This window comes from Mobula hypostoma, chromosome 15 (assembly GCF_963921235.1).
Source record: "Mobula hypostoma chromosome 15, sMobHyp1.1, whole genome shotgun sequence".
Lineage (NCBI taxonomy): Eukaryota > Metazoa > Chordata > Chondrichthyes > Myliobatiformes > Myliobatidae > Mobula > Mobula hypostoma.
In genome coordinates, this window is record NC_086111.1 from 70653134 (window position 1) to 70679806 (window position 26673).

General features: G+C 41.4%; 1 protein-coding gene across 3 annotated transcripts in view; it reads right to left on the reverse strand.

Moving 5' to 3' along the window:
• LOC134357131 (MICOS complex subunit mic25-like) overlaps nt 1–26673 on the reverse strand; it is an 814525-nt gene that overhangs the window by 233996 nt on the left and 553856 nt on the right. For all 3 annotated transcript variants that reach the window (XM_063068429.1, XM_063068427.1, XM_063068428.1), the window contains one exon: nt 9028–9163. In XM_063068429.1, the coding sequence (XP_062924499.1) occupies nt 9028–9163 (136 nt within the window). The remainder of the gene's footprint in view (nt 1–9027; nt 9164–26673) is intronic.

Sequence of the window (26673 nt, forward strand, 5' to 3'; positions counted from 1 at the left end):
TCACTTTCAAAGACTTAATTATTTAATATTATTAATTTTTTTCTCAGCTCAAGCTGATAAAACCTGAGATAAGGGCATAGCCAAGCACACTCACTTCTCAATTGCTGGGAACTTTTGGACCATTCTAGTGGTGTTCAGTATTGTGGCTTTTTGAAGTTTTACATAGATATTGGTGTGTAGCCCTAATTGTTTAATGCTATGGTGTAGTGCCTTTGGGATGATACCAGTTGTAGATATTACTATCGGGACGACATATACCATGTTCATATTCTACAGTCTTTCAATTTCCTCTTTTAATTCAGTATATTTCTGGTGTTTCTCACTTATTGATTGTGTGTTTGTAATGGTTAAATCAGCTGTTCTTGCTTGTTTATCGGTCATAATATAATTTGTGGTATTCTGACTCTAAAACTGGATCAGGCTTATGTTTATAGTAAAGAGTGGTTTCATTTATGAGTTTGTATTTTAAAGCAAGATTTTGATGAATGATGTTTGCCACTTGATTGTGCCTGTGTAAGTAATCAGATTGTGTTAAACTGCTACAGGATCCTGCAATGTGTTGGATTTTTTCTGTTTTTACTCAGAATTTTCTACATTTATCATCTCGAATTTGTTGGTCCTTTATTATGTATTTTTTATTTTTTTTGTATTAACCACCTGGTTAGTATTATTATTATTCATTTTGTTTTCTTTCATTTTGTACTTGCACAGTTTGTTGTCTTCGCCACACACTTTGTCCGCCCTGTTGGTGCACTTTCATTAGTTCGATTGTGGTTATCGGATTTATTGAGTATGCCCGCAAGAAAATGAATCTCAGGGTTTTGTATGGTGACATATATGTTCTTTGATAATAAATTTACTTTCAACTTTGAACTTTGATCTGACTACATCCCTCACTCCAAGTTCCTGTCCACTTACTCAAGCACCTAAGTAATTCTGCATTTGGAACAACACAAGTCCACAAGTCCGCTGGAGGCTGGAAGTCCAGCGTCGGCCTGTCCTGGGGCTGGAGGGTGGCCCGTCAGTGTCCATATGTAGAAATGTGGCTTGGTTCTGCACTCTGGTTGATCTTTCATTGATCCTGTTATGGTTATATTTTATAGATTTGCTGAGTACATCCGCAGGAAAATGAATCTTAGAGTTGTATATGATGACGTATATGTACTTTGATAATAAAATTTAATTTGAACTTTTTTTTTGTTCTGTTGTTTTTGTTGCTGCTGATTGTGTTCTGTTTGAACATGAGTGGCAACACTTGCAGACTGCTTGTTAACACAAGCAACACACTTCACTGTTTATTTTAATGCACCTATGACAAATCTGAATCTGAAGCTGAATTTAATAGACTCTGCTCACACTGCCCTTTGAGGAATATCACATCAAAGACTGACCAGCATTTGAAATTAAAGAAATGCCTTTTTTGCTTTACAACTGTTTTAAATAAGCAATGCCTTATTCTTAAATTTAAAAAAAAATTCTTCTTCGTTTAAATGTATGGAATTTCAACTTCTATCCTCAATTAGATGCGAGTTCCAATTTTTTTTTAGGGCGACAAAGTAGCATAGCAGTTAGCGTAACGCTTTACAGCACCAGTGATTCAGGTTCAAATCCTGCATTCAGTCTAGGTAAGTGAACCTAGATTGCTGGCACTGTAAAGCGTTATGCAAACTACTATGCTACCATGCCGGTCTAAAAACATTGTAAATTATACCTAATTTGGGATAGACTTAGAAACTTCTATGTTGAGTTTCTACGTATTCCCCATGACCGCATGGGCTTCCTCTGGGCACTCCAGTTTCCTCCCATACTCGTTTGGGGAGAAGAGGAAAACTGGACATACGGCAACATCTCCTTCCCTGTAAACGATCAGAATCAGAATCAGGTTTATTATCCCTCACATAAGAGTATATCGTGAAATCTGTTGTTCTGTGGTAGCAGACATAAAAGTCAATAAGACATAAAAATCAATAAATTACAAAAATAAATAGTTTAAGAAAAAGGAATAAAATGATTTAGTGTTTATGAATTTGACGCCAGAGAGGAAGAAGTTGTTCCTGAATCATTGCAGGTAAGTCTTCAGGCAGTTCCCTTTTTTGAACTTCAAATGGTCGATGAACCACAGTATTTGTCTTTTGCACTATTTATTTGTTTTTGTACCTTTTTATATTTTTTGATGTGTTCCACTGTACTGGTACTATAAAACAACAAATTTCATGACATTTCTCAGTGATAATAAACCTGATTCTGATTTTAATTCAGTCTGCCCTGCAGGAAAGATGCTTTCTTTTGTCTTTTCTAGTTCTTTGCCAATCATTTTCAGTCTGTATATTTGGGGTTAATGGTCATACTGCCAGTGGAAACTCCTGAACTCCACCAAAACTTCTTTATGGTTTTTGAAACACATTCAATCAAATTTCTCCTTCAACGCCACTGTATGTCAGACAATGATATCCAACTTTCTCATTTTTCACCACCTAACTCACTTTCGAGGTCTCTTCATCTCATGGTCTTGATATTTATTGTTTATTTATTTATTATTATTATTTCTTTCATTTTTGTATTTGCAAAGTCTTTTGCACAGTGGTTGAGTGTCCAGTTGGTGCGACCTTTCATTGATTCTATCATGGTTATTATTTTATGATGTATTTATCGAGGATGCCTGCAAGAAAATTACAATATTTTAGGCCAAGACTCATCTTCAGGACTCTGCTTCAGTGACATAGATGTCATCATCATCATATGATGTGGGCTATCATGGTCTTCCACTTGCCTACCAAGCGAGGGATCACTGCCTGTGGGAAAGACCCCATACATGCTCTTTCCATGACCATGATTGTTCTTGGCAATTTGTTCTGCAGAAGTTGTATGCCACTGCCTTCTTCTGGGTAGTGTCTTTACAGGAAGGGTGACCCCTGCCTTATCAATACTCTTCAGAGATTGGCAGCCTGATGTCAGTGGTCGCACAACCAAGACCTGTGATTCTATTCATATGACCAACCCCAACCTGTTCCCATGGCTTCACTTGACCATGATAGGGGGCTAAGCAAGTGCTACACTTTGCCCAGGGGTGAGCTGCAAGCTAGCAGAGGGAAGGAGTGCCTCGCACCTCCTTTGGTGGAGATGTATCTCCACCCTGCCACCTAGACATATATATACTTTGATAATAAATTTACTTTGAACTTTTAACTAACTGAAAACTCTTAACCTTGCTATCATTTTAACAGTTTGCATCTGCATGGACTGGATTGGCTGAAGATCCTTTTTCAGTGCTGTAGTTTTCTATGACTCCATGACTCCTGGGGGAGACACAGTTACGTCAGCCTAAGCTGTCTGGTAAATTGGGAAGTAAACAGCAAAGAACAACAGGAGTTTGAGGAGAATTGGTACGTCACGAAAGATACTCGCAACTTTCTACTGATGTACCGTAGAAAGCATTCAAACTGGCTGAAGCACTGTCTGCCATGGAGGGGCGCTGCACAGGACCAAAATAAATAGCAGAAAGTTGTGAACTCAGTCAGCTCCATCAAGAGCACGAGCTTCCCCTGCATTCAGAACATCTTCAAGGAGCGATGCCTCAAAAAGGCGGCATCCATCAATAAGGACCCATCACCCAGGTCATGCCTTGTTCTCACTGCTATCATCAGGAAGGAGGTACAGGAGCCTCGTTCAATTCAGGAACAGTTTCTTCCCTTCTGCCATCTTATTTCTGAATGGACACTGAAGATGAGTCTTGGCCTAAAACATTGACTGCCTGTTCATTTCCATAGATGCTGCCTGACCTGCTGAGCTCCTCCAGCATCTTATGTATGTTGCTTTGGACTTACAGCATCTGCTGACTTCCTCCTGTTTGTTATATGTCACCATATACAACCTTGAGATTAATTTTCTTGTAGGCATCCTCAATAAATACATCATAAAATAATAACCATAATAGAATCAATGAAAGATGGCACCAACTGGACGCTCAACCAGTGTGCAAAAGACAACAAAACTTCGCAAATACAAAAATGAAACAAATGATAATAAATAAATAACCCTAACCCTAATCCTAAATGGCCTAGCAAGCTAATCCATTGAAATAAAACTGGTCAATAAATCCTTGCCTTGTCAATCATGTCCAGATACCCTGAACAATGAAGAAAGAAAAAGCAATGAGATGAAAACTGCTGGACAACGTTGGGTCATGTTATTCAGGGGATCACCATCATTTCAACAAGAGTTATGTCATTCATTTAAGGGGAACATAGAACTCAACATAGAACATAGAAGGGCTGGGCGTGTTATGGATAGTCTGGAGGGTTGTCAGAGGTTACAGGAGGACATTAACAGGATGCAGAACTGGGCTGAGAAGAGGCAGATGGTTAACCCAGATAAAGGTGAAGTGGTTCATTTCGGTAGGTCCAATTTGAAAACAGAATATGATATAGATGGTAAGACTCTTGGCAGTATGGAGGATCTGAGAGATCTTGGGGGTCTGTGTTGATAGGACACTCAAAGCTGCTGTGCAGGTTGACAGTGTTGTTAAGAAGTTGTATGGTGTGTTGGCATTCATCAACTGCAGGATTGAGTTCAAGAGCCCTGAGGTAATGTTACAGCTATACAAGTCCTTGGTCAGACCCCACTTGGAATACTGTGGTCAGTTCTGGTCACCTCACTACAGTAAGGATGTGGATACTATAGAGAGAATGCAGCGATGATTTACAAGGATGTTGCCTGGATTGGAGGATGTATCTTATGAGAATAGGTTGAGTGTACTTGGTCTTTTCTCCTTGGAGCGACGGAGGATGAGAAGTTACCTGATAAAGGTGTGTAAAATGATGAGGGGCATTGATCGTGTGGATAGCCAGAGGCTTTTTCCCAGGGCCGAAGTGGCTAACATGAGGGGGCATAGTTTTAAGGTGCTTGGAAACAGGTACCGACGGGATGTCAGGGGTAAGTTTTTCCACACAGAGAGTGGTGGGTGCGTGGAATGCACTGCCAGCGGCGGAGGTGGAAGCAGATACACTAGGATCTTCGCCTCTTAGATAGGTAGATGGAGCTTAGAAAAATAGCGGGCTATGCGCTAGGGAAATTCTAGACAGTGTCTAGAGTAGGTTACATGGTTGGCACAATGTTCTGCTGACCTTTTGACCTACTCTAAGAGACCATAGAACTATAAGACATTGGCACATCAATTCTGCTCTGCTATTTGATCATGACCGATTATTCTTCCCTCCAAACACCATTCTGCTATTTTATTATTTTTCCACTGACATATTTGAACTTTTGCCTTCATATGTACTTTCAAAATCAGCTGCCAGTTCAGGTTTCGAACTCAGATCACATGTTGCAATGAAATGTAAATACTGCAGCTAAGGGGAAATGAGATTTTCATATCTGATGTATATTCCGTGCTCAATATCAATGTCAAGTTGCACATTAATACAAGGGATTCTGCAGATGCTCGAAATCTTGAGCAACTTACACAAAATGCTGGTGGAACTCAGCAGGTCAGGTAGCATCTACGAGGGGGAATAAACAGTTGAAGTTTCAGGTCTAACCCTTTATCTGGACCAGCATATTGTTTGTTGCTCCAGAATCTAGATTTCTTAGATTAATCATATGATGTAGGAGAAGAATTAGACCAACTGGGTATATCAAGTCTGTTCTCTCACTCGATTATGGCTAATTTATTATTCCTCTGAACCCAATTCTCCTGCCTTCTCCACATAAGCTTTGACACCCTGACTAATCAATTCCAGATGAAGGATCTCAATCCAAAACATGAACTGTCCATTTCCCTCTGTGGATGCCATAGAAACCATAGAAACTATAGAAACTACAGCACAGAAACAGGCTTTTTGGCCCTTCTTGGCTGTGCTGAACCATTTTCTGCCTAGTCCCACTGACCTGCACACGGACCATATCCCTCCATACACCTCCCATCCATGTATCTGTCCAATTTATTCTTAAATGTTAAAAAAGAACCCGCATTTACCACCTCGTCTGGCAGCTCATTCCATACTCCCACCATTCTCTGTGTGAAGAAGCCCCCCCTAATGTTCCCTTTAAACTTTTCCCCCCTCACCCTTAACCCATGTCCTTTGGTTTTTTTTCTCCCCTTGCCTCAGTGGAAAAAGCCTGCTTGCATTCACTCTATCAATACCCATCATAATTTTATATACCTCTATCAAATCTCCCCTCATTCTTCTACGCTACAGGGAATAAAGTCCTAACCTATTCAACCTTTCTCTGTAACTGAGTTTCTCAAGTCCCGGCAACATCCTTGTAAACCTTCTCTGCACTCTTTCAACCTTATTAATATCCTTCCTGTAATTTGGTGACCTAAACTGAACACAATACTCCAGATTCGGCCTCACCAATGCCTTATACAACCTCATCATAACATGACATGCCACTTGACATGCTGAGTTCCTCCAGCATTTTGTGCTTTAAAAGAATGAGGATGTTTTCACTGAGACTTACAGAATCCCCAAGAGAATTGCTGGAGTAAATACCAAGACTGGAGATGCTAAGGTTAGGAGAAAAAATACCGGTTCCTCTGTATACTCAGTGGCTGCTTTATCAGGTACACCTGTACACCTGTTCATTCATGCAAATATCTAATCAGCCAATCATGCAGCAGCAGCTCATTGTATAAAAACATGTAGAGTTGGTCAAGAAGTTCAGTTGTTCTTCAGACCAAATTTCAGAATGGGGAAAAATTTAGACCCAAGATCGGTGCCAGATGGGGTGGTTTGGGTACCTGAGAAACTGCGGATCTCCTGGGATTTTCCCACACAGCAGTCTCTAGAGTTTACAGAAAATGATGCAAAAACCAAAAAATATCCAAAGAGCAAGAGTTCTGTGGGCAAAAACGCCTTGTTAATGAGAATGGCCAAACGGTTATTGCAACAGAGGCGTACAGAAGAGCATCTCTGAACACACAACACATTAAACCTTGAAGTGGATGGGCTACTGCAGCAGAAGATCATTAACATTACTCAGTGGCCACTTTATTAGAAACTGGAGGTACAAGAGGTAACTAATAATGTAGCCACCGAGTGTGTAATCTGCCACTGATGAAATGCTGCATCATCAAAGGAAATATTTATCAAATGAGATTCAATCAGGTATCATTTGCACTTTCGGATCTCCCCCTCCCCCTCCCACTTTCAAATCTCTTACTATCTCTTCTTTCAGTTGGTCCTGATGAAGGGTCTCGGCCCGAAACGTCGACTGTATCTCTTCCTATAGATGCTGCCTGGCCTGCGGTGTTCACCAGCATTTTTTCTGTGTGTTGCTTGATTTTCCAGCATCTGCAGATTTCCTCGTGTTATCATTTGCTCTCTCAGATGGACATTAAAGATTCCATGGCACCAGTTCAAAGAGTAAGAAGGTATCTCTATCAAACATTAATCCCACAATCGACCTTCCAAAAATTGATCACATATTGTGTACAAGGCTGGGTTGTCTGCAAACAGGTTTTTCTGCTTCCTACACAAAAATATTCTTTTTAAAACCACTTTACCTCCTGTAAAATATTCAGTTAAGTCCTGAAAGGTTTGTAATATAAAGGCTATCAGTGCTATTTTTTGTGGCAAGAAGTTACTCTAGTAACAGATTGGCAGACCCCCAGTAAAATAAAATGGAATCTTTACCTCACAATCTACCACATTGTGGCCTTGCACCGTATTGTTAGTCTGCAGTGCACTTTCTCTAACTTATTTTGCCTTCTGATATTGTTTTTACCTTGTACTACTTCAATTGCATGGCAGGGTACAGATACATCTCTACCAAAGGAGGTTTAAAGTGTTCCTTCCCTCTGCCAGCTGCAAGTCACCCGTTTGCAAGGTGTAGCACCTGCTTAGTCCCCCGATCAGGGTCACGTGAAGCCATGGGAGCAGGTGGTGGATGGTCGTATGAGCAGCTGCTGCATATCACCTGGTTATGTGACCACTGATGCCCAGTAGACAGTCTCTGAAGAGTATTAATAATCGCTGGGGTCACCTGTCTTGTAAAGACACTGCCCAGAAGTCAATGGCAAGCCACTTCTGTCGAAGAACAATCATTATCACCAAGATTGCCTTCGTCCTACGACACGCCACATAATGGGGATGACTACCTCAATGCACTGTAATGATTTGATCTGTATGAACAGTATGTAAGACTAGCTTTTCACTGTATCCTGGTATATGTTCAATAGTAAACCAATTCCAATACCAGTAACACTTCCTAATGCACTGTTACTGTTTTACCTTGCACTGCCTCAGTGTGGTACTGTAATGAATTGATCTGTATACAAGTTTTTCAATGTACCTTGGTACATGTCACAAAATGAACTGATTCACCGATTTGCTGTCATGGCCAAGAAAGCTCACCAACACCTCTACTTCCTCAAGAGGTTAACATGTTTCCGTTGACTCTAACCAAGTTTCTTTTTCACACACCATGGAAAGCATTCTGTCTGAATGCATAAGCGTTTTGAATGGCAACTGTTCTGCACATGACCTCAAGAAACTGCAGAAAGTAGTTGTGGACACAACTCAGTATATCACAGGAATCAGCCTCCCATTTATGGACTCTGTCTATACTTCTCACTTTCTCAGTAAAGCGGCCCACATAATCAAAATACCCCAGCCTCCCCTCTCCCCTCAGGCACAGATACAAAAGCCTGAAAGCACGTACAAGCTCAAGGACAGCTTCTATCCCATTGTTATCAGATTCTTGAATGAACCCCTTGTAGGAAATGATGGACTCTTGGCCTCACAATCTACCTCATTATGATCTTGCATTTTATCACTCACCTGCACCACACTATTTTTTCAGTAGCTTTTACATCTGGTTATTGTTTTACCTTACACTAGCTCAATGCACTGTGTAATGATTTCAGCTGTATAAACAGCCTGCAAGATAAGCTTATCACTGTATCTTAGTACATGTGAGAATAACACCAATACTGAATACCTGGAGGTTTGACAGTTTAGCAAGGCATGTGAACCATAGAGAGCATCTTTAAATGCGAAGGGAATAATCTTCAGACCATACCTTTTGTGCCTCTCTGATGCAACGCTGATATTCCTTGGCGAAGTCAGAGCACTTCAGAGTCAGCTGTGGATTTTGCTGGTAACAGTGAAGGATCTGGGACTGCAGATCAATGCAGAGGGGCTCATAGTTTCTCCTCCTATTAACCAAAGATAAAAAAAATCAAAGTTCAGAGTAAATTTATTATCAAAGTATTAAAGTATTATCAATGTACATACACTCAGTGGCCATTTTATTTGGTACCTCTTATACTTAATGAAGAGGCAAATGAGTGTATGTTCATGGTCTTCTTGCTGCCGTAGCCCATCCACTTCAAGCTTTGCTGTGTTGTGAATTCATTGATGCTCTTCGGCACACCACTGGTTGAGTTGATATCGCCTTCCTGCCAGCTTGAACCAGTCTGACCATTGCTCTCTGACCTCTCTCATTAGCAAGGCATTTTTGCTCACAGAACTGCTGCTCACTGGATTTTTTTTGTTTTTTGGACCATTCCCTGTAAACTCTAGAGACCACTGTGCATGAAAATCCCAGGAGATCAGCAGTTTCTGAGATACTCAAACCACCTTATCTGGCACCAACAATATTCAACAGTCAAAGTCACTTAGATCACATTTCTTCCCCATTCTGAGGTTTGGTCTGACAACAACTGAACCTCTTGACCACATCTGAATACTGTTATGCATTGAGTTGCGGTCACATGATTAGCTAATTAGATATTTCCATTAACAGGCAGGTATACAAGTGTACCTAATAAAGTGGCCATTGAATGTATATATCACCATGTACTACCCTGAGATTCATTTTCTTTTTCACTTCAGGTTCATCTCTGCCTTAAAACATATTTTCTATGTATATTAGAAAATACCTTACTTAAAGAGGTATGTCCTGGTTAGGGCTAGTTTTTTAAATCCACAGGCAATCCCAGGCTCCAATCCCCTGTGCCGTAAGATATTAAAATGTGGATTTGCTTGACAGGACATTCTTCCTATAATAAAGTGACCAGAACTGAACACAATACTCCAGGTGTGGTCTCACCAAAGTTTTATAGTGCTGCAATGTTACCTCACAGTTCTTCAAAGAATTCAAAGTATATTTATTATCAAAGTATGTATGCAGTATACAGCCCTTAGATTGGTCTTCTCCACAGTCATGAAGCAAAAGAAAACCATGGAACCTGTTGAAGGAAAAATATCAAACCCTCCACACACATAAAAACAAATCCAACAAACAGCAACAAGAGTATCAACCCCCCCACCACATGCAAAAAAAAACAAATCACACAAACAGCAAAAAGAAAGAAAGAGTGAAAACATAGAATATAAAACACAAAATCGAAAGAGTCCATATTCAGTTCAGCTCAGTGTTTTGATTATTTGCAGGCTGCCCCGATCCAAAGTCACCCAAAAGAGCAGCAGGAAAAGGAGCGACTAGGAACTACAGTCTAATCCACAAACCACAGACCCAGAACTTCGGTACCATCCTCTAAAAGCATTGAAGGAGAGAGAGACCATTAGAACACAGGGACATTCCATGGGATGCAGCAACTGAAAGGGAGAGAGAGACCATCTCATGCAGACACCTTCCTCAAGGCAGCGGTGAGTGAGGGGCAGGTCGATGACGCTGAACACCCACCTGACGTCTGCTCTCATCCCCAAAGATTTCAATCTTCCTTGACGCTTTAATTGGCGAGATTGGTTAGAAATGCAGTTGATCATGGGCTCACACCCCATCTCTAAGCTTCTTATCCTCGAGGTCGCTCACCTGGAAGCCTCTTAGAGACAATCAACCCAAAAACACACCATCAAACTGTAGATCACAGGCTCCTGCAGTACCAGAACCACATTTGAAAGAAAAAGAAGATGTAAAAGAAGTGAAAGAAACAGTTTCATGGACCATCTGGAGGATGTCGCCTACAGTAGCATTGTTTGCCGGTGCCATCTTGAACTTAGTTCGCCAACTAATACAGGCCAACACACCATATGCCTTCTTAACAATCCTGTTGAGCTGAGCAGCAATTAAACCACTCTTGTGCAAGCATCTGCCCATTTTGGACATGATTAATGTTGCTGGAACAGAAAACTTTTCACTTGGGATTGTGAAGTTTCAGTATTTCCTTGAGGGAACTGTGGGCTCAGTTGGTGCACTGAAAACCAGGATTGGCAGAGTTTTGGGAGCTCATAGAGGAAAGAGATACATGGGCTAATCAAGAAGTGAAGTTCAGATGGCAGCGCTGCTGTGACCTTGTAGAGTGATAAAACCGGTTCTACAAGGTCAAGTTCTGCTCCTGTTTTTTACTGTACATTCTTAAAGTGCATCAGCATCAGTGAAGAATGTGTTGACACAAGACACTGCAGACACTGTAATCTGGAGCATAAAAAAGCCACTGTTGGAGGAACTCTGTGGGTCAGGCAACATTTGTGGAAGGAAAGGGATAATCAATGTTTTAAGTTGGATGGGGATGCAAAGGGGTCGGGAAGGTGTGAGTCCAGATTTGCATCAGTATTGAGTGTATAGACTTTATGAGTCTTAGAGCACTATGGCCCAGAGACAGGCCCTTTGGCCCTTCTAGTCTGTGCCAAACTATTGTTTTTCTTAGTCTCATTGACCTGCACCCAGACAATAGGCCATGAAATTCTTCTCATCCATGTACCTATCCAAACTTCTCTTAAGTGTAGTAATTGAACCTGCATCCACCACTTCTGCTGGCACCTTGCACTACCCTCTTAGTGACAAAGTTCGCCTTTCATCCTGAACCTCTAACCTTTAGCTTAGGTCTCACCCAACCTCAGTAGAAAAAGCTTGCTTGCAGTTACCCTAACTATACCCCTCATAATATTGTATACCTCTATCAAATCTCCCCTCATTCTCCTACACTCCAGGGTATAAAGTCCTAACCTATTTAACCTTTCCCTATAAATTATGTCCTCGAGTCCCAGCAACGTTCTTGTACTTCTTCCCCCATGTTCTTTCAATCTTATTGATAAGTTTTTCTTCAATTCTGAAGCTATGCAAGGTTTTAACATAACATTACTTCAGCAAGACTGAAAATAAATTGTAAATAATGAGTTGGTAATTTGTAAAAGATTAAAGATTACGCTTACTTGTCACACGTACATTGAAAGATAGAGTTGAAATGCATTGTTTGAATCAAATCAAATCAGCGAGGATTGTACGGGGCAGCCCACAAGTGTCGCCATGCTTCTGGCGCCAACATAGCATGCCCACAAGTAATAAAAGATAAATAAAGATTAGTAATAAAATAATTCATTTGTAAATAAAGCAACTTCTCCTTTATGAATTTTCAAACAAAGGGTATAAGTTTATGGTTATCATCTTGTACATGACATATACATACTTTGATTTAAAAAATTACTTTGAAGAACACAACAGACCATGCCCACAACTTACTAACCCTGATCTGTATGTTGTTTGGAATGTGGAGGGATACCAGAGCACCAGAGGAAAGATACGTGGTCATTGGGGGGAATATAAAAAACTCATTACAGAGAGTAGTGTGAATTGAACTTAATCTTCCAATTGTTCACACTGTAAAGCATTACACTAACCACTACACTACTGTGCACAGGAGTAGAAGATTTAGGTCATTGTCTCTAGGCCATGCTGGCAAGAAAAGTTACATAAAATTATATTCAAGCTGCAGCAGAGAAACAGGCCATTCATATGTGGTATAAATGCTCCATCCCAAGTCACCAAGCAATGTCAGAAAAAGTATCTCTTGACAAAATTAATCATGATTGAATTGAGGACTGAATGGCCTAATTCAGATCCAATAACTTTTAGGTATGGTTAATCTTGTGTGTACATTCTAATATTTATTTTGCTCTGCAAAATGTCCAACTAGTGTTAATGACTTCTCTGAGAAATTTTCGACATAATTTTGCTGTCCAGCTAGTTTGACGATATCACTGTTTGAGAATGTGAGTGACAACTCCAGCTAATGCCTGACAACAGCTGGAGTTTGAAAACAGCAAGTGAAATGCCACAGAGGCCCCCAGGTCTCAGGCCAATACGCCTGTCTGTTCAAATGGACACTATGGCATTCTTCAGAAGACACACTGTTGACAGTTATGTGATTGCACTTATTTCCAACTCAGTTTCCATAGGCCCACATTCCACATTCACATGATCTTTAACATAATGAAGAGTGTGGCAGGCAGAATTTTTTCGATCTGATCTCAATAGTGGACAGTAAGAAAAACTAACAAAGCTTGCAGCAGGATCCGGACCAGCCGGAAAAATGGGCTGATAAATAGTAGATGGAATTTAAAACAACACACACAAAGTTACTGGAGGAACTTAGCAGGTTAGGCAGGATCTATGAAAATGAATAAACAGTTGCCATTTCAGGCCGAGACCCTTCATCAGGACTGGAAGGGAAGGAGGAAGATGCCAGAATAAAAAGGTGGGAGGAGGGGAAGGAGAGCAAGCTAGTAAGTGATGTGAAAAGCCAGTTTGGTGGGAAAGGTAAAGGGCCATAAAAGAAGGAATCTCTTAGGAGATGGAGTATGGGAGAAAAGGAAGAAGGTGGGGCACCAGGGGGTGGAGATAGGCAGGAGAGGAGAAGCGGTAAGAAGTCAGAGTGGGGACAGAAGGAGAGAGAAGTGGAAGGGAAAGAGCAAAAGAAGGAAAAAATATGAGAAGGAGAAATCAATATTCAGGCATTCAGGTAGGAGGTTACCTAGACGGAATATGTGGTGTTGCTCCACCACCTTATCATGGCAGAAGAGGAGGCCAAGAAGGACATGATGGGAATGGGGACAGGAATTTAGATTGTTGTCCAGGAAAAAACCACTTCTGGCAGATGGAATGGAAGTGCTCAACAAAGCAGTCCTTCAATTTATGTTGGGTCTCACCAACAGAGGAATTTAATGCAGGCAAATATGAGGTGTTGCACTTTGGGAGGACAAACCAGAGTAGGACTTCACAATGCCTCTGCGATTGGATGCTAGACTACTTAACAGTAAGGCCACATTTAATCCATGTGGGCAGCAACATCTCGTCCCATTACGCTGAGCACTGGTGCCCCCCAAGGCTGTGCGCTCAGCCCACTGCTGATGCATGTGTGTGTCGCAGGATCCAGCTCAACATGTCATCCAGTTTGCAGATGACACAACAGTGGTTGACCTTATCAAGGACGATGACGAGACAGAGTATAGAGAGGAAGTAGAGCGGCTGGTGGATTGGTGTGAGGAGAAGAACAACCTAAGCCTGAATGTGAAAAAGACAAAGGAAATCACTGTGGACTTCAGGAAGGTGCAGACAAACCATCCCCCTCTGTGAATACATGTCTCCACCATAGAAAGAGTTAAATTCACCAGGTTCCTGGGAGTTCACATCATGGATGACCTCACCTGGTCCCTTAATATCACATTCCTGAACAAGAAAATACAGCAGAGTCTCCATGTCCTAAGGAAATTGAGGCAAGCAAGGCTCCCCTGCTCCCCATCTTAACTACGTTTTACAGGAGCACCATTGAGAGTGTCCTGACAAGTTGCATCTCCACCTGGTATGGGAGCAGTCGAGCACTGGACCAGAAGTCCTTACACAGGACTGTGAGAACAGCTGAGATGACCATTATGGTCTCCTTACCATCCATCAGGGACATTTATCAGGAGTACTGCATATGCAGGGACCTTGGTATTATTAAAGATCCCGCCCACCATTCCTGCATTCTCTTTGACTGTCTACCATCAGGCAGGAGACTACAAAGCATCAAAACAAGAATGGTCAGGATGAGAAACAGTTTCCTCCCCAGACTATTAGGCTTCTGAATTACCTACCGCAACATATTCGAAGAGTCACTGGTTAATCTGTTACGTAGCTTCCGATATTTAAAATTAATACACTTTAGTTTGTTATTTATGTGTGATTCAGCTGTAGATTTTATCTGTATTTTCATAAGTTATTGTGTGTTATGAGTATCACTATGCTTTACAACCTGGTTCAAAGAAACATTGACTTGTTTCTATATACATTATATGGTTATATGTATTAGTTAAATGATTATGAATGAATGATAAGGCACCAACGAGTGTGGTAAAACAGGGGATTTGGGAATACAGATGCATAATTCCTTGAAAGTGGCATCATAGATGGATAGCTTTTGGCACAATAGCCTTCCGAACCAGAATCAGAATCAGGTTTAATATCACATGCATATGTCGTGAAGTTTGTTAACTTCACGACAGCAGTACAATGAAATACATGATAAAATAGAAAAAAATAAGTAGATCAATTACTGCAAGTATATATATATATGTATATTAAATAACTAAGTTAAAAATAGTGCAAAAACAGAAATAATAAAAAAGTGAGGTAGTGTTCATGGGTTCAATGTCCTTTTAGAAAATGGATGGCAGAGAGGAAAAAGCTGTTCCTGAATTGCTGAGTGTGTGCCTTCAGGCTTCTGTACCTCCTCCCTGACAGTACCAATGAGAGGAGGGCATGTCCTGGGTGATGGGGGTCCTTAATAATGGGCACTGCCTTTCTGAGGTGCCACTCCTTGAAGGTGTCTTGGATACTATGGAGGCTCGTACCCAAAATGGAGCTGACTAATTTTAGAACTTTTTGTAGCTTCTTCTGATCCTGTGCAGTAGCCCTCCCCCCCCCGCCGCCCATACCAGACAGTGATGCAGCCAGTCAGAATGCTCTCCACAGTACTTCTGTAGAAGTTTTCAAGTGTTTTAGGTGACAAACCAAATAGCCTCAAACTCCTAATGAAATATAGCTTGTTAATAGCTGCATCGATATGTTGGGACCTGGTTAGATCCTTAGTGATCTTGACACCCAGGAACTTGAAATTGCTCACTCTCTGCACTTCTGATCCCTCATTGAGGATTGGTTCATGTTCCCTTGTCCTACCCTTTCTGAAGTCCTCAATAAATTCCTTGGTCTTACTGACTTCGAGTGCAAGGTTGTTGCTGCGACATCACTCAACTGGCTGGTATATCTCACTCCTGTAGGCCCTCTCATCTCCATCCGAGATTCTGTCAACAATAGCCGTATCATCAGCAAATTTATAGATGGCATTTGAGTGATACAGGAGTTGGGATGGTGTATAATACATTGGTGAGTCCTAATTTGGAATATATATGTAGATCTAGTCACCTACCTAGAGGAAAGATATCAATAAGATTACAAGGGTGTTGTTATTAGCATTTCTTTTTGCACAAAATAATTTAAAAGATGAACTTTATTAGCCACATATACATCGAAACAGTGAAATGCGTTATTTGGTTCAACAACCTACACAGACTGATCATGTGTTGGGGACAACTTGCAAGTGTCGCCATGCTTCTGACACCAATATAGCATGCCAAAAACTTCAATGTTCCAGTTCAAAGTACATTTATTATCAAAGTATGTATGCATTAAACAACCTTGAGATTCGTCTCCTTACAGGCAGCCATAAAACGAAGAAACCCAAAACAACCCATTAATAAAAGACCGTCAAACACACAATAAGTAGAAAGAAAAAATAACAAATTGAGCAAACAATAAAGTAAGCAAATAGTATTTGGAACGAAGGTGAACTAACCCTAACTTTCTTTGGAACATGGGAGGAAATCGGAGTACTTGGAGGAAACCCACGCAGTCTAGGGAGAGAACGTAAAACTCTTTGCAGACAGCGGTGGGAATTGAACCCAAATTGATGATCACTGGCACTGTAATATTAAGTTCATGCTCAAGTTTCATTGTACATCTACTGCATGTAGCTTCTGAACAGTATTTCAGGGATCAACCGATTATATCTAATTTCAGATTGATCTTTTTCATACTATCAGTCTAGTTTTGCGGAGTACAGCCACTGTAAAGGATCAGAAGTGATAACCAAGTTCCTACAGCTTCTAATGTTGAAACTCCCCACATAGCATTCAAAACAAAGCAGATATGCCTTTTGCAATTTTTTGAGTTACCATCCCTTGTATGAAACGCACGAATTAATGATTAAATAGGCTGTGCTAAAAAGAATGCAAACAGCCTATTTCTGGCTGCAGTGTAACAAAATATCCTGACCCAAGCATAAAATTTCTTGGCAAGCTAGTTATCTGTTAATCAGGATTCAATTGTCAGGCTTCTGTTTAGTGCATGTGAACGTAAGAACCAGATTTTCTTCTTCGGTAGAATTGATGATGCTTGTATCTGGGAAACCTATGCATCGTGCACCTGGGCACAATTCCTTTTTTTCAGCAATTAGAATTCACGCTGCAATTCAAATTAGCATACGGAGTGGAAACTTTAGAAAGATGTTTCAAAAGATGCTTGCATTTATCATTAAAACATCGTCAACGCTGCTTTAGTGAGTAATTGCTCCATTACAATCATTACTGTACTGTCGGCAAATATTGGCCACGTGACAGGGATCTGTACGGGTGCATGAAATTCCTCAGTTTTCCTTATACTGTATGGGATAACATGTACCTGAATAATGATGACTCTTTAATTTTTAATATTATGATATAGTGCAGAATAGGCCCTTCTGGTCCTTTGAGATGTGCCACTCAGCAACCCCCTATTTAACCTTAGCTGAATCAGGGGACAATTTACAATGACCAATTAACCTACCAACCAATTGGTTTTTGGACTGTAGGAAGAAACTGGAGCACCCAAAGGAAACCACATAATCACAGTACAAACACCTTACAGACGGCAGTAGAAAGTGAACCCTGGTCACTCGTACTGCAAGGTGCTAACTACTACACTACCATGCCGCCCTCAATGATTGATAAGTATAGAATCCTGGTGGGAATATAGACTGGAAATCCAGTGATAGAAAAGAAAGGTAAGAAAAGAAAAGACTTAGTCAGATTAGAGTACTGTGCACAATTTTGGTCACTCTGCTATAGTAAGGATGTGGTTTAATTAGAAAGAATGCAGAGAAGATTAAGCTGTAAGACTGTAAAATGTAGGAGCAGAATTAGGCCATTCATTCAACCGAGTCTGCTCTGACATTTGATCATGGGTGACTTGCCCCCTGAACCTCATTTTCCTACCTTCTCCCCATAACCTTAGTAATCAAGAAATTAGCAATCTCCATTTTAAATATAAGCAATGATTTGACTTCCACAGGAGTCAGAAGCAATGAATTCCATAGGTTCATCACCCTCCTGCTAAAGAAATTCCTCCTCATCTCTGTTCTAAGTGGATGTCCCTCTAACCTGAGGCTCTCTGGTTCTAGACTCCCCCATTATAGGAAATATCCTCTCCATGTCCACTCTATCTAGGCTTTTAATATTCAACAGGCTTCAGTGAGATCCCTGCTCATTCTTCTAAGCTCCTGCGGGTTCAAGCTCAGAGCCATCAAACACGAACCCTTGCATTCTCAGGATCATTCTCATAAATCTATAAGTATTTATGAGCATGCTGCCAGAAATGGTGGGCTTGATTGCAGAGAGAGGTTGGCTAGGCTAGTTCTTTGTTCCTTGGAATGTAGGAGAATGTCCCAGCAGAGGTGATGGGCTTTAGTAAATAAGTAAGTGGCAGTAACATTAGATCACATTTCAAACAGCACCTTGTGTTTTCTCTTTCGTATCATCTAATTCCAGATTATGTGATTTCATAATTTTCTAATTTATAATGTTTACCAAATTAATTTATTAAAATCAAATATAATTACACATACACACAAAATGTTGGAAGAAGACACCATCCGTGGAGAGGAATAAACAGTTGACATTTTGGCTGAGAATCTTCATCAGGACTGGAAAGGAAGAGGGCAGAAAAAGGTGTATAAGGTGATGAGAGGTATTGATCGTGTGGACAGTCAGAGGCTTTTTCCCAGGCCTGAAATGGCTAACACAAGATGGCACAGTTTTAATGTGCTTGGAAATAGGTACAGAGGAGATATCAGGGCTAAGTTACCAACGTGGTGAGTGCGAGGAATGGACTGCCGGTGATGTTGGTGGAGGCAGATACGATAGGGTCTTTTAAGAGACTCCTGGATAGGTACATGGAGCTTAGAAAAATAGAGGGCTATGGGTAACCCGAGGTAATTTCTAAAGTAAGTACATGTCTGGCACAGCATTGTGGACCAAAGGGCCTGTATTGTGCTGTAGGTTTTCTATGTTCCTAAGCCAGAATAAGAAGGTGGGCGAGGGAAAGGAGCACAAGCTGGCAGGCAATGCGTGAGACCAGGCAAAAGGAAGGTGGGTGGGCGGGGGAGTGTGGATGATATGAGAAGCTCTGATGATAGAGGCGGCAGAGATAAAGGGCTGAAGAAGAAGGAGAGGACTGTGGGCCATGGAGGAAGGAAGGGAGAAGGGAAACCAGAGGGAGGTGATGGGGGGGGGTATGTGAGAAGCAGAGAAGGGTGAGTGGGTAAACAGAATGTGGAATGGAAAAAGAGAGGAGGAAATGGGGAGAAATTACTGGAAGTTAGAGAAATCGATTTTCATGCCAGCAGGTTGAAGGCTCCCCAAATGGAGTATGAGGTGTTGCTCCTCCGCCCTGAGAGTGGCCTCATCATAGCAGAAGAGAGGCCATGGGCTGACATGTAGGAATGGGAGTGGGAAGTAGAATTGAAATACACAGCCACCAGGAGATCCTGCCTTTTGCGGCAGATAGAGTGAAGGTGCTCGACAAAGCAGTCCCCCAGTCTGCGTCTCTCCCACAACCTTACCCCTCACCTGGTCTGACCCTATCTCCTGTGAGCTTGTAATCCTACCGCTCCCCCCATCTTCTTACTCTGGCTTCCTCCCCCTTCCTTTCCGGTCCTGATGAAGGGCCTCTGGCTGAAATGTCAACCATTTATTCCTCTCCATAGATGCTGGATGACCCGCTGGGTTCCTCCAGCATTTTGTGTGTGTGTTGTTCAATATTTTCAGCACCTACAGAATCAGGTTTAATATCATCGGCACGTTATGAAATCTCGTTGTCTTTGCAGCAGCTGTACAATGCAATGCATAATAATAGAAGAAAAGAAAAAATATGAATTAAGAATAAGTAAATGTATATATATTAAATCATTAAATTAAATAAGTAGTGCTAAAATAAAAACTTAAAAAGTAGTTAGGTAGTATTCATGGGTTCAACATCCATTCAGATGGCAGAGGTGAAGAAGCTGTTCCTGAATTGCTGAGGGTGCATCTTCAGGCTCCTGTATCTCCTCCCTAGTGGTAGCAATGAGAAGTGGGTATATTCTGAGTGATGGGGGTTCTTAATGATGGATACTGCCTTTTAGACATATCGCTCTTCAAAGACATCCTGGATACAATGTCAGCTTGTGCCCACGACAGAGGTGACTAAGTTTACAATTCTCTGCAGCTTATATCGATCCTGTGCAGTGGCACCTCTCTCCCCTCCCCCAATACCAGACGGTGATGCAGCCAGTAAGAATGCTCTCCATGGACGAAAAGATTTCTTTCATTCATGGGGACCTTGCTGCTTTCAGACTTGGTGCTGGAAATTTTTAAATTGTGACACTCTTCTTTAGTCACATCATGAGATGGCTGATCACGAGCAAACTCATAAGTGTCTCTACACAGACCTTTCCTATTTCCCTTTTCTGCTCTGGGTATGTACTAAATCAATGCCCAAATATACATACTCTGTAAAATCTGGACTCATTTGGTGGGGCTGTGCCAATCACCCTACAAAAGGAGTGTCTGAAGTTTCTACATTTTACTGCTAGGCAATTGTATTCAAATTTTGTTAATTGTTAACTTACTTACTGCGAAGTAATCACCAGTACTGACATGTTAAACTGGCTTTTAATTCTTCCACATGCTATTTAAACCAAAAAAATCTGTTCGTAGGGCAGGCACTATGCTACTAGTAATCTGGTAATTTTATTCTGCACACTGGGCCTGATTTGACTCTTCATCATAATCAGACATCCTCACTATCTGGGCTATCTATCTATCTAAGTATTTGTCTATCTATCTATCTATCTATCTATCAATCATCTATCTATCCATCTATATAGATAGGGTGGCATGATAGTGGTGGTTAGCACAGTGCCTTACAACACAGGCTACCCAGGTTCAATTCCCCCGCTGCCTGTAAGGAGTTTGTACGTTCTCCCCAGGACCACGTGGGTTTCCTCTGAGTGCTCCGGTTTCCTCCCACAGGCCAATGACGTACTGGTTTGTCATTGTAAAGTGTCACGTTATAAGGTTCATTAATTTGGGGGATTGCTCGGTAGCATGGCTCGGAGGGTCAGACAGGCCTATTCCACGCTGAACCTCAATAATAATACTAGTAGATACAGGGTGAAATAGGCCCTTCCAACCCTTCGCGCCACCCAGCAATTCCCCAATTTAATCTGAGCCTAATCACAGGACAATTTACAATGACCGATACGTCTTTGGACTGTGGGAGGAAACCAGAGTACCTGGAGAAAAGCCACACAGTCTCCAGGAGAACGGACAAACTCCTTACAGGCAGTGGCGGGAATTGAACCCAGATCACTGGTACTGTAAGGTGTTACGCTAACTACTACACTACCGTGCTGCCCGTAGCTAACATCAGGCAGAAGGTACTGGAGCCTAAAGTCCCACACCACCAAGTTCCAGAACAGCTACAGTACTAAGCAAAAAATCTTAGGCAGATATATGTCTCTAGGGTACCAAAGATATTACTGCATATTACTGCTGTGGAAAAAACCATACTCATGAGGTACTGTATCTGAGTGATGATAAACCTGATTCTGATATGGGTCTCTATTGCCGACTAAGAATGGAAAGGGGCAGGGAGAGGGGTTTATGGATGGAACAAGGGGCTGGGAAAGGGGAGGGAGCAGGAAGCACCTGAGAGACATTCTGTAATGATCAATAAATCAATTGTTTGGTTTATTGTTAAGTCCTGGAGAAGGGTCTTGATCCAAAATGTTGACTGTTTATTCATTTCCATAGATGCTGCCTGACTTGCTGAGTTTCTCCAGCATTTTGTGTGTGTGCTTCTTTGGATTTGCAGCATCTGCAGACTTTTTCGTGTTTACAATAAACCAATTGTTTGGAATCAAATGACCTTGCCTGGTGTCTTAGGGGTGACTGTGTCTGAACATGTGCCACCTCCTGCCCCGGGCACTCCTTCTCTGTCACCTGTGCCACACCTGATCTGGTGCTCCACCCTCACCATTCCCAACAGCCTTTGATCCTGCCAGATTGACAAAGTTGCTCTCCACTCTGCATTGACATATACAATACAGTACAAACGCCTGAGGCACCCTAGCTATATATAAGTGCCAGACTTCTGCACAGTACTGTACTTCCCTTCAACCATTCAGTTTTCTTAAACCAATCAGCAAAATCTTAATCATCTTGTGCTGAGCAACACAGGAACCACTTTGATTGCTCTGCACTAAAATGGATTTTTAATTGTGTTATAAAAATTCTGCATAATTCGCGCTCAAATTATGTTTTTCTTGTGAATGTTGCTTATCCGATACTATTTGCTTGTGACGCTGCTGCAAGTAAGTTTTTCGTTGCACCTGCACATACACTGTACATCGTTCAGAATCAGGTTTAATGTCACCAGCAGATGTCGTGAAATTGTTTAACTTTGCTGCAGTAGTATAGTGTAATACGTAATAGAAAAAAAACATGAATTGCAGTTCCTGAATCACTGAGAGTGTGTCTTCGGTTCCTGATGGTAGCAATGAAAAGGGGGCACGTCCTGGGTGATGAGGGTCCTTCATGATGGATGTCATCGCTCCTTGAAGATGTCCTGGATACTGCAGGGGCTAGTAGTGCCCATGATGGAGCTGATAAGCAGACAGGGGTGGAGGGCACAATGCAAGCCTACAGAGCTGGGGTGTAGAAATTTTTCAGGCTGCTTGTTCTTCAGAATCTACTCTCTCCTCTCCATTACGGGGGCTGCAAGGAAAAAAGCCATCAGGACCATCACAGAGGCTGGTGGGCGAGATTCCAGATGGTTATGGATTAAGACATGTGACCTGTGGACCAATGCTGCTGGGACACAAGCCGGGGCCTGATCAACCCTGGCTGGGTTGCCTGGGTAAAGGTGTCTGATGTTGAAAGACTTGAAACACCCGATGGTACATACGCCACTGATGATGTGACTCAGCACATCCTAGGAAACATACAGTAAAATGCTTTGACTCAGAATCAGGGCTATTATATTGTGAAATCTGTTGTTTTGCAGCAGATGTACAGTGCAGAGACCTAAAATTACCATGAATTGCAACATAAACAGTGCAAAAAATGAATAATGAGGTTGTGTTCATGTGTTCATACAGAAAGGGAAGATACTGGTTTTGAATTATCAAGTGTGCATCTTCAGGCCCCTGACCCTCCTCCCCAATGGTAGTAACAAAAAGAGGGCATGTCCCAAATGGTGAGGGACTCTGGCACAGTAACTGAATTGTTCCGTAAACATAGTCTTTGTTGCAGTGCAGCTGGAATAAAGACAGGCGAAAAAAAGTTCATGAAACTTGAAAGATTTTCTTCATTGTGCTGTATTTCATTATACCCTTCAATTAATAAATACAATCAAAAGTATGTGATTTTTCAATTTTCATTTAAATATTCATAGCTTGCATATTATAAAAAACATTTAAAGTGCCACACAGTTTTCAGACCATGTAAAAATTTCCTGCTCAGAGCAATGGTTGGTGCGAGCAGCTGTAATAAAATTAGAGGGAACGTTGGTCTTTAGAGATGGATACTGCCTTCCTGAGGCACCCCTTCATCAGATGTCAGTGGTGGGGAGAGTTGTGCTTATGACCCTCTGCAGCCGATTGCAGTCCTATGCCACAAAGCCAGGCAATGATGCAACCAGTCAGAATGCACTCCACCGTACACTTGCAGAAATCTGCAAGGGTCTTTGATCCTACTTTCAGTTCCTCTTTCTTAATGGCTCCTCTGTTGCTAAAATTCTTGAAAAATACTAATTTTTTTCCAGACTTATATAGAGCTATACAACACAGAACCAGGACTATCATTCCAACCCATCAACAACAACCTGGATATCTACCCAGGGTGGAAATAGCTAATATAAGTGGCACAATTTTAAGGTGATTGGAGGAAAGGATAGGGGAGATATCAGAGTTATGTATTTTTACCTAGAGAGCAGTGGGTTGGTGGTAGAGACAGATACAATAGAGGCATTTAAGAAACTCTTAGACAGACAAATGAAAGGCTATATGGGAGGAAAGGGTTACACTGATCTTATAGTAGGTCGGCACAACATTGTGGGCTGAAGGGCCTGGACTGTGCTGAGGGTAGCCAGCAGCCTCATGCCATGGTGAGACAGGGGCATGCCTGTACTAACATGCACAGTCAGCTCTGGTAGACTGGGCGGATGAGATCTACAGTAAGATCCAAAGGCTAGGAAGGCAGTACTGCAATGCTCCATGGAGCAAAGGACAAGAAAAGGCACAGAAGATGACATGGTCGTCCACTGCAACCAAGGAGGACCTCAGTTTGTGACACTTGTTCGTACCTCTGGACTCAAGACTTCTGACGCCAAGAGAGTGGAACTGTTCCGGTGCAATGGCTTTTCCACTTTAGAAACTCTCCTGCACAGGTTTCTTGTCATCGTTGGACACGATGGACAACCACCACCCACTGTGCTGTAATGTTCTATCTTCTGAATACTATTTTCTACTGCAAAAGCTGTCCAAGTCCAAGAACCCATAAGAACATCAGAAAATTCAGGAACTACTTGAATCGTCCCCGTTAGAGGCAGAAGTGTCTGATGGATTCAACAAAATCTGCTTGATTTTGCTTTGAAAATACACTCAGTGGCCACTTTATTTGGTAAAGCTGTAAATCTGCTCATTAATGTAAATATCTAATCAGCCAATCATGTGGCAGCAACTCAATGCATACAAGCATGCAGACATAGTTAAAAGGTTCAGTTGTTGTTCAGACCAAATACCAGAATGGGAAAGAAATGTGATCTAAGTGACTTTAACTGTGGAATGATTGTTGATTTGAGTATCTCAGAAACTGCTGATCTCCTGGGATTTTCATGCACAATGGTCTCTAGAATTTACAGAGAATGGCGTGGAAAAAAATCCAGTGTGTGGCAGTCCTGTGGCCAAAACACCTTGTTAATGAGAGAGGTCAGAGGAGAATGGCCAGACTGGTTCAAGCTGACAGGGAGGAGACTTCTACTCAACCATGTGTTAGAAGAGAGAGCATGAAGAGCATCTCTGAACACACAACACGTCGAACCTTGAAGTGGATGGGTTACAGCAGCAACAGATCATGAATATATACTCAGTGACTACTTTATTTGGCATAGGAGGTACCTAGTAAAGTGGCCACTGTGTGCACGTCAACGTGCTTTATAAAAAGACAAAGCATTTTACAGAATTTTGGGGGAGTAATCTAAGCCAAAATATCGCTTGAGACTTTCTAATACCCTTAAGCAATTAATGGTATTATTAATACAGGCTATTAGGTCTTCAGGCTCAACACATTTCATTCATTACACCTCCAGTATTGTTAGCAATACCCACATGCTATTTAATAAGCATGCTGTTACAAAACTTCACCTCAAACATTATCACCGCTGGTGTCAAATTAGGCATCATTCCTCTGAAGGCAAATGTTATTACTGTGGAAGCACATTGATCTGAACCTCAAGTTATATGAGATCTCTGATTGTTCAGAAAACTTCAGAGAAATTAATTTTTGACCATTACCCTAATGATTCAGTACTTTTGTGAAATTTACTGTGCTAACACAAACAGGCTGTACAGAGACAAAGGAGACCAAAGCTGACTCTCTGAGGGTCCACAGAACTTCATTCACCAACTTCAAATGTCGGTATATCCACATAAATATTCTTGCCTACGTTGTAAGCTTAAGTTTGTTGTCATTCAACCATACACATGTATACAACTAAACGAAACAGCATTTCTCAGGGACAAAGATGCAAAACACAGTATATCACATACAGCACATAATTAACACGATAACATTAACAAATGTTTATAAAAACTATTCCATAGCTGTACAAGTTGACATAAAGTGCACATACGACAATACAGGAGCTTCAAGTCCCACATTGCTAAGTTTCTGAATGGTCTGTGAACCCATGTACGCTGCCCTGTATTCCTTTTATTGGCAGTTTATTTATTTTTGAAATTTATAGGGTTTTATGTCTTTGCCCTGTACTACTGCTGCAAAACAATAAATTTCATGTTGAATGTCAGTGATATGAAATCTGATTCTGACGAGGTTCAGGAACAAATTTATTACCTCAACCATTCAGTTTTTGAACCAACTGGTACAACTCCAATCACTATAGTTTACCAACACTATGACCATTATATAAACACAAAAGATTCTGCAGATGCTGGAAATCTTGAGGTGACGGGAAGGTGAGCAGCAGAGAAGGGTGACAGGGTAACCTGACTGCAGAATGGAAAAAGAGAAAGAAATGAGGAGAAATTACCAGATGTTAGAGAAATCAATGTTCATGCCATCAGGTTGGAAGCTATCCAAATGGAATATGAGGTGTTTCTCTCACAACCTGAGAGTGGCCAAATCGTGGCAACAGAGGAGGCTACGGATTGACATGTCCAAATGGGAATGGAAAGTCAAATTGAAATGGGTAGCCACCAGGAGATTCTGCCTTTTGAGGCAGTTAGAGCAAAGATGCTCAACTAAGCGGTCCCCAATCTGCATCTCCTCCACTGGCATCTCCTCACCTGGT